Genomic DNA, 14,717 nt, shown 5'->3' on the forward strand with positions numbered 1-14,717 from the left:
GAGAGTCATGATCAAGGGCTAAGGTCATACAGGCTGTGTATTGACCTAGGTAGTGGATGCGCTTATCATTCATGACCTAATAGTACTAATGTTGTAATAATATATTTGGTAATAGGGTTACAAAAAAGGACAAACATCATCAACCGCTTTGTTCAGATTAACTTTATTTCATATCGAGACACATTTCAGAGCAATTTATTTTCACACAACACCCCATCTCTCATTTTGTGTGTCCCAATGGTACCCTATATTCCCTGTATAGGGCACTACGTTTGACCAGTGCCCATATGGCTCTGGTCAAAAGTAGTGCACTGCGTATGGGATAGGGTGCCATTTGGAACGGAACCCTAGCCTTCAGGACTGATGATTGATGCAATTCATGTTTTGCTTTTGAAGTACATTTTATTTGGTGAAGCAAAAAACAATTTAGGGTGCATTTTTATGCTACAGTCGTTTTGCAACATCTTGTTTGTTTGACATTTGGGTTTTGGAAAGTCCTTCCAGTGTAGTTATTGTCAAAACTCAGTAATATCAATCACAATTACAGGCTTTCTTTGCAGCAGTATTCTCTATGATAACCAGAATGGTGTACTGCTCCTTGCAATAACAGACCAATTGTCTGACGGACAAACACAAAGCACACACACATAATGTAAAAACACACATACTCTGAGTATACAAAACATTATGAACACCTGCTCTTTCCATGACATAGAATGACCAGGTGAATCCATGTTAAAGCTATGATCCCTTATTAATGTCACTTGTTAAATTGACTTCAATCAGTGTAGATGAAGGTGAGGAGACAGGTTAAAGAACGATTGTTAAGCTTTGAGACATTTGAGACATGGATTGTGTATGTGTGCCATTGAGGGTGAATGGACAAGACAAATCATTTAAGTGCCTTTAAACAGGGTATGGTAGTAGGTGCCAGTCACACCGGTTTGTGTCAAGAACTGCAACGCTGCTGGGGTTTTCACGCTCAACAGTTTCCCGTGTGCATCAAGAATGTACCACCACCCAAAGGACATCCAGCCAATTTGACACAACTGTGGGAAGCATTGGAGTCAACATGGGCCAGCATCCCTGTGGAACGCTTTCGACACCTTGTAGAGTCCATGCCCTGAATAATTGAGGCTGTACTGAGGGTAAAAGGGGGTGCAACTCAATATTAGGAAGGTGTTCCTAATGTTTTGTACACTTAGTGTACACGCACGCACGCACACACACACACACACACTAGCAGCATTTACAGTGGTAATATAGGCTTATTTTCAGTGGTAATTTAGGCTGATTTTCAGTGGTAATGTAGGCTGATTTCCAGTGGTAATGTAGGCTGATTTTCAGTGGTAATGTAGGCTGATTTCCAGTGGTAATGTAGGCTGATTATGTAGGCTTGTTTGTTATTTTCAAAGACAAAAATGCAAATTGTAAGGTAGTTTTGCTGTTCTTTGCTTAGCTAGACCTTGCATACACACGTACTCACTCATTCACATACACACAGACTCACAGAAATTCAGACTCACAATAATACTTTTCTGAAGGTTAGTAATATGTCTCCAGTTCCACCCAACCTGTAACAGAGAAAGATTAAAATGCGTCAGACAAGAATGATTGGATTAGTCATCATTACATACCATTATCTCTTCCCCTTAGTGCTTTAATATGACAAAACCCTTTTAACTCAGTGACTCTCTGATCCCCACCACATCAATATGATTATTAACATGACTGATTAACATGGAGCAAATAACTGTCATGATGAATGATCTTTTGTGAATCTCTCTTATTAGTCTCTTCCTTACAGAACAGACACTCGGTGACAGACAACTGGCATCTTCTGTGACTCTCTGTGTCCCTCTCTCTATGTCATTCTATGTCACTATGTCACCCACCTCCAGGATACCTCCTGATGATGAGCTTGCGGACCTCATCGTAGATGAAGATGAGAAGACTGTAGGGGAGGGCACAGAACCACCAGGAGACCCTGAAGGAGAGATAGGGAGAGGGAGACAGAGCGGGAGAGAGAGATAGAGAGGGAGACAGAGAGGGGGAGAGATACAGAGAGGGGGAGAGAGACAGAGAGGGAGAGAGAGACAGAGGGAGAGAGAGACAGAGAGAGACAGAGAGGGAGAGAGAGAAATCAGGGAGGAGTGTTTGATGGAGTTCATTGTAAAATCTATTCAGGTACATGCTGAATCCTTGAGATGATATGAGGGTGTGATCTGAGCAAGGCGTGTGAGGGACTTGTTTGGGGTATTGCAGAGTGGAGACGTGTGTCGTTCTGACTTCAGAGGATACAGTTCATTGTAAAATCCACAGAGTTGAGGGTGTGATATGAGAAAAGCGTGCGAGGGACTTGGGGGTAGAATTAAAGACAAGGGGTATCGGGGATGGGATATCCTTGTGTTTAGGGTGGTGTGTGGTACTGACTTCAGGGGATACATGCGGAGAGCGATGTCCATTCCTGGGCAGTAGGATAAAAATGCAGCCAAAGCTGTCTCAGCAAACAGGCCGAAGATCAGGATACGATTCCTGTTGAGGAAATGGAGATGGCAGAGTTGGCCAAGACACATTTAGAGTTTTAACAAATTAAAATATATATATTTGTTATTTATTTAACCTTTATTTAACTAGGGAAGTCAGTTAAGAGCAAATTCTTATTTACAATGACGGCCTACACCGGCCAAACCCAGACGACGCTGGGCCAATTGTGCGCCGCCCTATGGGACTTCCAATCACGGCCGGTTGTGATACAGCCTGGATAAATACAGTATATACTTATACAAAGTAAAAAATCCTATTCCCTATATACAACAGTACACTACTTTTGAACAGAGTCCAATGGGCAGTGCACTAGTGTGCCATTTGAGACTTTTCCACCCACTTCATGCCCTGCTGAAAGACAGAGTTCCTCCTGGTCTTGCAGATAATCACATCGGCCCACTGCACCACCACGATGCTCACAAAGAACGAGGTGTGACACGTGAACTCAATGATCTTCCGTTGCTCGTAGGTCTGTGAAAGGAAAACACGTCTACAATTGAAAACCTGTTGTAGTTGTGACTAAAAAGAAACACATACTAACGTTGTGACAGCGTAGAAGAATTAACCTATACTTTTACAGACAGAAGCAACAGTGTTTAGGACCAATATGTGAACTCTTGATGCTTCCAACAGTTTAGATTTTGTATTGACTATACTTTTGTATTTTGTATTTATGACAGTAGTATGTCAAGGTGTGCGAGTTTACTTTCTAAAAAAATATTGCTGTGGATCTGATAAATATAGCTACTGACTATATGGATATGTTAAACCCTCTCAGTCTCACCCATTGCTGTCCATAGCTGTCCTCCACCTCGTTGTTAGCACGGTCGTCCCATTTCAGACGGATGCCCAGCAGGGTCTCTGGCCAGAAGCCATTCTCAGCCAGGATCACAAAGTAGGTGAAAAAACCAGCCAGAGCCTGAATCATACCTGGAGAGAGAGAGAGACAAGTCCATCAGCACAATATAATACCTGTTTCAATAACTGGCATGAACAACAGAGGGAAAAAAGACAAAAATGCATCCCAAGTGGCAACCTATTCTCTATTTGGTGCACTACTTCTGACCACTACCACTATGGGCCCTGGTCAAAAGTAGTGCACTATATAGGGAATAGTGTACCATTTAGGACGTACCCAAATAATTTGTAACAGTACATCATAATACTTATGTGCAAACATTGATGTGTGCTTTAGTTCTGTGGTGGACAGACACAAGGCTAGCATCCCAAATGGAGCCCTATTCCCTATATATTGCACTACTTCTGACCAGGGCCCATAAAGGGGTTAAATTTTAGGCCACAGAAACATGGATGAGCCTGTCAGGTATTCTGACCTATCTGTCCGTAGGCCATGCTGATCAGTCTGTCGTTCACCAGCTTGTCTGTCTTTGGGCACCTGGGCTGACGCTTCATAATGTCACTCTCAGCCGTCTCATAGGCCAATGAGATAGCAGGAACCTGTAACAAGAGATAGGGGTGAGAGGAGAGGGAGTTAAAGAATAGAGATGGAGAGAGGGAGAGAGAGAGCGAGAGGGAATTTTGAGACAATGTATGACAGACAGAACAATGTGACAAAGTTATAGGTTCCGTAATAAGAAAAAGCCTTGACTATTGGTTGAAGGTATTACCAGTGAGGCAACAACAGGGCAATGTGTGAGTTGAAGTGGAAAATGGACATAACCCAGTGTGACACTAGAGTCCTCACAGCAGTGGATACAAATCCAGTTTGCTTTACAAGATTTAGTAGCTCTCACTCTGACCCAGGGCAGGGTAGTGGTGAGTTATAGATTGAAAGGTAATGTACGATCAAGCTGAGAGAATGTCTGCTTGTGACTGAGTGTCGAGAAGTAGAAATATGACCTGTGCATATAAAGTGGAAAAGGGAAACCTGCACTCACTGAAATAGTCTTTAAGATGTAATGTTATTTAGCAGCAGAAGAAAAGTTCAAACAAATGAACTGCTAAAGAACCAAGGACCGATTAAGTAGTCCTGGACTAAAAAGCACTTTCAATGGTGATCCTCCATTGAGCTTTAAAGTCCAAGACTAATGCTTAATCTGTGTCCGGGAAACCGCCCCAAAGACTATTTCAGTGTGCAGGTTTTCCAGTCAGTAAGGCGGGTTCTCACCATGTCTGTGCCCAAGTCGATACAGAGGATGGTGACGGTGCCCAGGGGCAGGGGAATGCTGGCAAGGATGAAGAGGAGGAAGGGGCTGATCTCTGGAATGTTACTTGTCAGTGTGTAGGCGATAGACTTCTTCAAGTTATCAAAGATCAGACGACCTGTTTGGGATTTAAGAAGAACAGATAGATTACGTTGTTTTCACTTTCGTTCTTCCTTCTTTCCTTCTTTCTTTCTTTCTTTCTTTTTTTCTTTCTTACCTTCCTCCACTCCTGTGACAATAGATGCGAAATTGTCATCCAGGAGGATCATGTCTGCAGCCTGCTTGGAGACGTCAGACCCTGCAATCCCCATAGCAACCCCAATGTCAGCCTTCTTCAGGGCAGGCGAGTCGTTCACTCCGTCCCCAGTAACCGCCACGATTGCCCCCTAGAACAAGAGAATTCAGAGTCAGTAAATAAGACCAGACACCAGTCTCAACGTCAACAGTGAAGAGGCGACTCCAGCATGCTGGACTTCCAGGCAGAGTTGCAAAGAAAAAGCCGTATCTCAGACTGGCCAATAAAAATACAAGATTAAGATGGGCAAAAGAACACAGACACTGGACAGAGGAACTCTGCCTAGAAGGCCAGCATCCCGGAGTCGCCTCTTCACTGTTGACGTTGAGAATGGTGTTTTGCGGGTACTATTTAATAAAGCTGCCAGTTGAGGACTTGTGAGGCGTCTGTTTCTCAAACCAGACACTCTAATGTACTTGTCCTCTTGCTCAGTTGTGCACCGGGGCCTCCCACTCGTCTTTCTATTCTGGTTAGAGCCAGTTTGCGCTGTTCTGTGAAGGGAGTAGTACACAGCATGGAATAGCCTTCATTTCTTAGAACAAGAATAGACTGACGAGTTTCAGAAGAAAGTTCTTTGTTTCTGGCCATTTTGAGCCTGTAATCAAACCCACAAATGCTGATGCTCCAGATACTCAACTAGTCTAAAGAAGGCCAGTTTTATTGCTTCTTTAATCAGAACAACAGTTATCAGCTGTGCTAACATAATTGCTAAAGGGTTTTCTAATGGTCAATTAGCCTTTTAAAATTATGAACTTGGATTAGCTAACACAACGTGCCATTGGAACACAGGAGTGATGGTTGCTGATAATGGGCCTCTGTACACATATGTAGATATTCCATGAAAAATCTGCAGTTTCCAACTACAATAGTAATTTACAACATTAACAATGTCTGCACTGTATTTCTGATCAATTTGATGTTATTTTAATGGACAATTTTTTTTGCTTTTTCTTTCAAAAACAAAGACATTTCTAAGTGACCCTAAACTTTTGAACGGTAGTGTAAGTTTTATGGTATGTCCATTTTGGGACAGTTTTCCCATCAAATAATTTTCTATAGGGATAATAGCTTCCCAGTATCTAACTGCACAGGAGAATAGATTGAGAATCCCTGACTCATGCTTTAATTATAGAGAACTCAAACACACACACCCGCACACACACACACAAGCGCATATACACACAGACATCCTTTCACCGTTCTCTGGCAGCCCTCTACGATTATGAGTTTCTGCTGAGGTGATGTGCGGGCGAACACTATCTCCGTGTGGTTCCTGAGTAGGTCATCCAGGTACTCTGCGCTCATGTCCTTCAGGTCCCCTCCATGCACCACACAGGCCTTGGCATCCCTGGAAGAGACACACAGACACCAGGCCCCCAGTGAAAAACCACACAAATACACAGATACACACACACACACACAGGCGTGAACAGTCACACACACAAGCCCTCACATATGCACGGACGCACGCACACACACACACACACACACACAGGCACACACACAGTCTCTGGGAGAGAGACACAGATACAAGCCAACAGTGTTTTTTTTTTTTTTAAATGTAAAACAAGGTACACATATAACATTATGCACGTGATTAAGGATAATCTAGGATAAACACAGAAAAGTAAACAGCTTTTTTCCAATGTGGTCTTCTTTCATGGTCGCATTTGTCAAGTTTGGCATATGTGGCACGGTAAAAAAAACAGACGCAAAAATGTAATGACATATGAGAACAACACACATGCGCAGACGTGGAAAGTCACACACGCACACACACACACACATACACACAGCGCACACACACACACGCACGCATGTACAAACACCTGGGGTTAACTTGACTCAGGGGAATATTCAGTCTTTCAGCGATGTCCTCCACAGTCTCGTTGCCCTCGGAGATGATGCCCACGCCTTTAGCGATGGCTTTGGCAGTGATGGGATGGTCGCCAGTCACCATGACGACCTGACGGCATAGAGAATCATGAACATCATCACAACTATAAACACGTCATATGTCATCTATACCTGTCACCATGACGACCTGACGGCATAGAGAATCATAAACATCATCACAACTATAAACACGTCATATGTCATCTATACCTGTCACCGTGACGACCTGACGGCATAGAGAATCATGAACATCATCACAACTATAAACACGTCATATGTCATCTATACCTGTCACCATGACGACCTGACGGCATAGAGAATCATAAACATCATCACAACTATAAACACGTCATATGTCATCTATACCTGTCACCATGACGACCTGACGGCATAGAGAATCATGAACATCATCACAACTATAAACACGTCATATGTCATCTATACCTGTCACCGTGACGACCTGACGGCATAGAGAATCATAAACATCATCACAACTATAAACACATCATATGTCATCTATACCTGTCACCGTGACGACCTGACGGCATAGAGAATCATAATCATCATCACAACTATAAACACGTCATATGTCATCTATACCTGTCACCGTGACGACCTGACGGCATAGAGAATCATAAACATCATCACAACTATAAACACATCATATGTCATCTATACCTGTCACCGTGACGACCTGACGGCATAGAGAATCATGAACATCATCACAACTATAAACACGTCATATGTCATCTATACCTGTCACCGTGACGACCTGACGGCATAGAGAATCATAAACATCATCACAACTATAAACACGTCATATGTCATCTATACCTGTCACCACATGAACTGTACTTCTGCTTGTTCCTTGTTTAGCTCATTTATAGACTTCCAGGAGATTATATATATACATATGTAGTATGACATTTCTGTTTTCATTTTACTCTAGTAACTCTCAAAATGCCCAGGTTTTCCAGAAATTCCAGTTGGAGGATTCCCGAATTTCCTAATTACTCCCTCCTGATTCCTAATTACTCCCTCCTGATTCCTAATTACTCCCTCCTGATTCCTAATTACTCCCTCCTGATTCCTAATTACTCCCTCCTGATTCCTAATTACTCCCTCCTGATTCCTAATTACTCCCTCCTGATTCCTAATTACTCCCTCCTGATTCCTAATTACTCCCTCCTGATTCCAAGAAACCTCCAACCATGATTTCTGGAAAACCTGGGAATTTGGGAAAGTATTTTTTGTTGTTGTGTTTGTTAGATTGGTTAATTGATTGATTGGTTGGTTGATTAATTGATTAGTTGGTTGGTTGATTAATTTATTCCTTAGTTGGTTGGTTGGTTGGTTGATTAATTGGTTAGTTAGTTAGTTGGTTGGTTGATTAATATATTTGTTCGTTGGTTGATTGATTGATTAATTGAATAGTTAGTTGGTTGGTTGTTTAATTGATTTGTTGGTTGGTTTATTCATTGATTAGTTGGTTGGTTGGTTGGTTGGTTGATTAATTAATTGATTAGTTGGTTGGTTGGTGAATTGATTAATTAGTTGGTTGTTGGTTGATTAATTGATTAGTTGGTTGGTTGAGTCATTTATTTGTTGGTTAGTTGATTAATTGATTGGTTGGTTGGTTGGTTGGTTGGTTGGTTGATTAATTAATTGATTAAGTAGTTAGTTGGTTGGTTGGTTGATTTATTTATTGGTTGATTAATTAATTAATTAATTTGTTGGTTGGTTGGTTGGTTGGTTGGTTGGTTGGTTGGTTGGTTGGTTGGTTGGTTGGTGAATTGATTAATTAGTTGGTTGTTGGTTGATTGATTGATTGATTGATTAGTTGGTGGGTTGATTAATTGATTAATTAGTTGGTTGTTGATTAAGTCATTGATTAATTGATTAGGTGGTTGAATGGTTTGTTGGTGGTTTATTGATTAGGTGATTGGTTGAATGATTTGTAGGTTGGTTTATTGATTAGGTGGTTGGTGGAATGGTTTGTTGGTTGGTTTATTGTGCCACTCACCTTGATCCCTGCGGATCGACATTTCCCCACAGCGTCGGGGACGGCGGCGCGAGGAGGGTCGATCATGGACATGAGACCAACGAAGCACAGCCCTTTTATAGGGAAGTTGACTTCCTCACAGTCAAAGGAGAAGCCCCGAGGGAACTGGGCCGGAGACAGTGTTAAGTGGCAGAACCCTGATGGAGAGAGAAACACAACAAACATACAGGAACTCTTTTATTTTTGTAAATTTTGGGTGGAAGGAGATCAAGATTCTGATGCTCTTTTGTATTTTATTGAGTGTTTATGATGGTACAGATGTAAGGAACAGATCAGGAGATGGGACGTGAAGAGGAAAGGCACAGATAATAGCCAGGTGGTATGTGTGGTCCGGATAGAGCAAACATAGTGCCATTTGGGACTCAACCTGTGTGCTGTAGTGTACGTACCTAGAACTCGCTCTCCCAGCCCTCCCAGCTCCATGTAGGCACTCTGGAAAGCTTCGTTCCAGTTGGCGTCCATTGGAACCTCCTGGCCGTGGATCAAGATGGTGCTACACCTGAGAGACGCACAATAGCGGTTATTATTCACCTGTTGCTGTCAATCAGTGAGATACAGTCCCTTCAGAAATAATTAATTCCTGTTGACTTATTCCACATGTTGTTGTGTTACAGCCTGAATTCAAAATGGATTAAATAAATAAAAATATTTCCCTTCTAAACACAATACCCCATAATGACAAAGTGAAAATGTGTTTTTAGAAATGTTAGCAAATTTTATGAAAATTAAATACAGAAAGATATAATTTACATAAATATTCAAACACCTGTGTCAAATGTTAGAATCACCTTAGGCAGTGATTACAATCTAAGAGCTTTGCATGCTCTTTATTGTACAATATTTGCACATTACTATATAAAATTCAAAAAATTCAGACTCTGTTAAGTTGGTTGTTGATCATTGCTATACAGCCATTTTAAAGTCTTGTCATAGATTTTCAAGCCGATTTAAGTCAAAACTGTAACTAGGCCACTCAGGAGCATTCAATGTTGTCTTGGTCAGCAACTACAGTATTTATTTGGCCATGTGTTTTAGGTTATTGTTCTGCTGAAAGGTGAATTTGTCTCCAGGGCCTGTTGGAAAGCAGACTGAACCAAGTTTTCCTCTAGGATTTTGACTATGCTTAGCTAAATTCCTTTTCTTTTTATCCTAAAAAACTCCCTATTCATTGTCGATGACAAGCACATCCATAACATGATGCAGCCACCACCATGCTTGACAATATGAAGAGTGATACTCAGTGATGTGTTGGATTTGCCCCAAACATAATGCTTTGTATTCAGGACATAAAGTTAATTTCTTTGCCACATTTTTTGCAGTATTACTTTAGTGCCTTATTGCAAACAGGATGCATGTTTTGGAATATTTTTTATTCTGTACAGGCTTCCTTCTCCGTCACTTAGGTTAGTATTGTGGAGTAACTACAATGTTGTGGATCCATCCTCCGTGTTCTCCTATCACAGCCGTTAAAGTCTGTAACTGTTTTAAAGACACAATTGATCTCATGCTGAAATCCCTGAGCGGTTTCCTTCCTCTCCGGAAACTGAGTTAGGCAGGACGCCTGTATCTTTGTAGTGACTGGGTCTATTGATACACCATCCAAAGTGTCATTAATAACTTCACCATGCTCAAAGGGATATTAAACGTTTGCTTTTTTTAGTTTTATCCATCTACCAATAGGTGACCTTCTTTACGAGGCAATGGAAAACCTCCCTTGTCTTTGTAGTTGAATCTGTGTTTGAAATTCACTGCTCGACTGCGGGACCTTACAGATAATTGTATGTGTGGGGTACAGAGGTAGTCATTCAAAAATCATGTTAAACACTATTATTGCACACAGAGTGAGTCCACGCAATTTGTTAAGCACATTTTTACTCCTGAACTTATTTAGGCTTGCCATAACTAAGGGGTTGAACACTTATTGACTCAAGACATTTCAGCTTTTCATTTAGTATTAATTTGTAAACATTTCTAAAAACATACATTGAACAAAAATGTAAACGTAACATGTTGGTCCCATGCTTCATGAGCTGAAATAAAAGATCCCAGAAATTTTCCGTAAGCACAACAAGCTTATTTCTCTCAAATGTTGTGCACAAATGTGTTTACATCCCTGTTAGTGAGCAAGTCTCATTTGCCAAGATAATCCATTCACCTGACAGGTGTGGCATATCAAAAAGCTAATTAAATAGCATGATCATTACACAGGTGCACCTTGTGCCGTGGACAAAAAAAGGCCAGTCTAAAATGTGCAGTTTTGTCACACAACACAATGCCACAGATATATACGTTTTTATGGAGCGTACAATTGACAGATAATTGAATGTTAATTTTTCTACCATAAGCCGCCTCCAACATTGTTTTAGAGAACTTGGCAGTGCATCCAACCAGCCTCACAACCGCAAACCACATATAACCACATCAGCCCAGGACCTCCACATCTGGCTTCTTAACCTGCGGGATCATCGGAGACCAGCCACCCGGACAGCTGATGACACTGTGCGTTTGCCAACTGAAGAATTTCTGTACAAACTGTCAGAAACCGTCTCAGGGAAGATCATCCACGTGGTCGTCGTTCTCACCAGGGTCTTGACCTGACTGCAGTTCGGCGTTGTAACCGACTTCAGTGGGAAAATGCTCTCCTTTGATGGCAACTGGCAGACTGGAGAAGTGTGCTATTCACGGATGAATCCCGGTTTCAAATGTACCGGACAGATGGCAGACAGCATGTGCGTCGTGTAATTTGCTGATGTCAACAATGTGAACAGGGTGCCCCATGGTGGCGGTGGGGTTATGGTATGGGCAGGCATAAGTTATAGACAATGAACACAATACGACAGCGTGTTCCAGTTCCCGCCAATATCCAGCAACTTCGCACAGCCATTGAAGGGGATTGGGACAACATTCCACAGGCCACAATCAACAGCCTAATCAAGTCAATGCGAAGGAGATGTGTCACGCTGCATGAGGCAAATGGTGGTCACAGCCAGATACTGACTGGTTTTCTGATCCACGCCCCTACCTGTTTTTTTTAAGGTATCTGTGACCAACAGATGCATATCTGTATTCCCAGTCATGTGAAGTCCATAGATTAGGACCTAATGAATTCATTTAAATTGACTGATTTACTTATATGAACTGTAACTCAGAAAAATCTTTCAAATTGTTGCATGTTGCGTTTATATTTATTTCGGTGTAATTCCATTATGAGGTATTGTGTGTAGACCAATGACACATAATCGTAATTTAATCCATTTTAAATGCAGGCCGTAACACAACAAAATGTGGAAACAGTCAAGGGGTGTGAATACTTTCTGAAAGCGCTGTATGATCTGCCACGCTGATCACTGTAAAGTGGTATTCGGTGCATGTGACAAATAAAATATGTATCTACCATAGAGTTGGATAGAGGGCTATGTATCTACCATTGAGTTGGATAGAGGGCTATGTATCTTTGGCATTGTGGTTTCTTTGACAGCATGGGCAGCACCATTGAGCACTATATCCAAATATCTCTATCCAACTCTTTGGTATCTACACATTGAGAGACACATTGGTTAGTCAGGTTTGATGTAAATAAATACCGGTCCAATATTCTTTCAGGTGCTCCCTTCATAACGAGTAGGTGGCCATTTTCATTGTCCTCTTGTTCATGAATGGAAAGCTTTAAAAGGAGAGAGATGGTAGAAGATAAGAGTATATATTAGTGGGAAGTGGTTTTTACATTTTCAACTTTTTATCTTTGCTGTCATTACATATTTGGTGGTTCAAAGGACTTGGATAGTTCTGTAGGTGTTTTTTTTTTTACAACAAATAAATACATTTTGGTTTCTGCAGTTGTTTCTTTGATGTATATGTTTGTGTAGTAATTATATACCTGGTACTTGTTGGTCGAGTTGAAGGGTATCTCTCCCACTTTGTTGTTTCTTTGATGTATATGTTTGTGTAGTAATTATATACCTGGTACTTGTTGGTCGAGTTGAAGGGTATCTCTCCCACTTTGTTGTTTCTTTGATGTATATGTTTGTGTAGTAATTATATACCTGGTACTTGTTGGTCGAGTTGAAGGGTATCTCTCCCACTTTGTTGTTTCTTTGATGTATATGTTTGTGTAGTAATTATATACCTGGTACTTGTTGGTCGAGTTGAAGGGTATCTCTCCCACTTTGGTGTTTCTTTGATGTATATGTTTGTGTAGTAATTATATACCTGGTACTTGTTGGTCGAGTTGAAGGGTATCTCTCCCACTTTGTTGTTTCTTTGATGTATATGTTTGTGTAGTAATTATATACCTGGTACTTGTTGGTCGAGTTGAAGGGTATCTCTCCCACTTTGTTGTTTCTTTGATGTATATGTTTGTGTAGTAATTATATACCTGGTACTTGTTGGTCAAGTTGAAGGGTATCTCTCCCACTTTGGTGTTTCTTTGATGTATATGTTTGTGTAGAAATTATATACCTGGTACTTGTTGGTCGAGTTGAAGGGTATCTCTCCCACTTTGTTGTTTCTTTGATGTATATGTTTGTGTAGTAATTATATACCTGGTACTTGTTGGTCGAGTTGAAGGGTATCTCTCCCACTTTGTTGTTTCTTTGATGTATATGTTTGTGTAGTAATTATATACCTGGTACTTGTTGGTCGAGTTGAAGGGTATCTCTCCCACTTTGTTGTTTCTTTGATGTATATGTTTGTGTAGTAATTATATACCTGGTACTTGTTGGTCGAGTTGAAGGGTATCTCTCCCACTTTGTTGTTTCTTTGATGTATATGTTTGTGTAGTAATTATATACCTGGTACTTGTTGGTCGAGTTGAAGGGTATCTCTCCCACTTTGTTGTTTCTTTGATGTATATGTTTGTGTAGTAATTATATACCTGGTACTTGTTGGTCGAGTTGAAGGGTATCTCTCCCACTTTGGTGTTTCTTTGATGTATATGTTTGTGTAGTAATTATATACCTGGTACTTGTTGGTCGAGTTGAAGGGTATCTCTCCCACTTTGTTGTTTCTTTGATGTATATGTTTGTGTAGTAATTATATACCTGGTACTTGTTGGTCGAGTTGAAGGGTATCTCTCCCACTTTGTTGTTTCTTTGATGTATATGTTTGTGTAGTAATTATATACCTGGTACTTGTTGGTCGAGTTGAAGGGTATCTCTCCCACTTTGTTGTTTCTTTGATGTATATGTTTGTGTAGTAATTATATACCTGGTACTTGTTGGTCGAGTTGAAGGGTATCTCTCCCACTTTGTTGTTTCTTTGATGTATATGTTTGTGTAGTAATTATATACCTGGTACTTGTTGGTCGAGTTGAAGGGTATCTCTCCCACTTTGGTGTTTCTTTGATGTATATGTTTGTGTAGTAATTATATACCTGGTACTTGTTGGTCGAGTTGAAGGGTATCTCTCCCACTTTGTTGTTTCTTTGATGTATATGTTTGTGTAGTAATTATATACCTGGTACTTGTTGGTCGAGTTGAAGGGTATCTCTCCCACTTTGTTGTTTCTTTGATGTATATGTTTGTGTAGTAATTATATACCTGGTACTTGTTGGTCGAGTTGAAGGGTATCTCTCCCACTTTGTTGTTTCTGTTTCTCATGGAGCGGACACAGCCACAGGAGAGCTCAATACATTTCAACAGAGCAGATTCCGACGCATCGCCCGCGGTGTCCCTCTAAGAAACGCACAGCATCAAACAGTCAGGAGGAGACCGTCTATTCACATTGTCAGAATGGTTTGCTGGCTGGGAAAATG

General features: G+C 41.0%; 1 protein-coding gene across 2 annotated transcripts in view; it reads right to left on the reverse strand.

Annotated features, from left to right (window-relative positions):
• Window positions 1-147: 147 nt before the first annotated feature.
• atp1a2a (ATPase Na+/K+ transporting subunit alpha 2a) overlaps window positions 148-14,717 on the reverse strand; it is a 27,671-nt gene continuing 13,101 nt past the window's right edge. Inside the window, exons 11-24 of one of the 2 annotated variants that reach the window (XM_071360938.1) lie at window positions 14,503-14,637; window positions 12,550-12,629; window positions 9,355-9,464; window positions 8,927-9,102; window positions 6,837-6,973; window positions 6,205-6,355; window positions 4,930-5,098; window positions 4,676-4,830; window positions 3,882-4,005; window positions 3,332-3,477; window positions 2,888-3,018; window positions 2,434-2,535; window positions 1,896-1,987; window positions 148-1,574 (exon numbers count right to left, since the gene is read on the reverse strand). In XM_071360938.1, the coding sequence (XP_071217039.1) occupies window positions 1,546-1,574; window positions 1,896-1,987; window positions 2,434-2,535; window positions 2,888-3,018; window positions 3,332-3,477; window positions 3,882-4,005; window positions 4,676-4,830; window positions 4,930-5,098; window positions 6,205-6,355; window positions 6,837-6,973; window positions 8,927-9,102; window positions 9,355-9,464; window positions 12,550-12,629; window positions 14,503-14,637 (1,737 nt within the window). In that variant the 3' untranslated portion in view covers window positions 148-1,545. Of the gene's footprint in view, window positions 1,575-1,895; window positions 1,988-2,433; window positions 2,536-2,887; window positions 3,019-3,331; window positions 3,478-3,881; window positions 4,006-4,675; window positions 4,831-4,929; window positions 5,099-6,204; window positions 6,356-6,836; window positions 6,974-8,926; window positions 9,103-9,354; window positions 9,465-12,549; window positions 12,630-12,842; window positions 12,912-14,502; window positions 14,638-14,717 lie in introns of those variants that run through there. The other variant, XM_071360939.1, reaches the window with a different exon arrangement.

Source organism: Salvelinus alpinus, chromosome 23 (genome assembly GCF_045679555.1).
Source record: "Salvelinus alpinus chromosome 23, SLU_Salpinus.1, whole genome shotgun sequence".
NCBI lineage: Eukaryota > Metazoa > Chordata > Actinopteri > Salmoniformes > Salmonidae > Salvelinus > Salvelinus alpinus.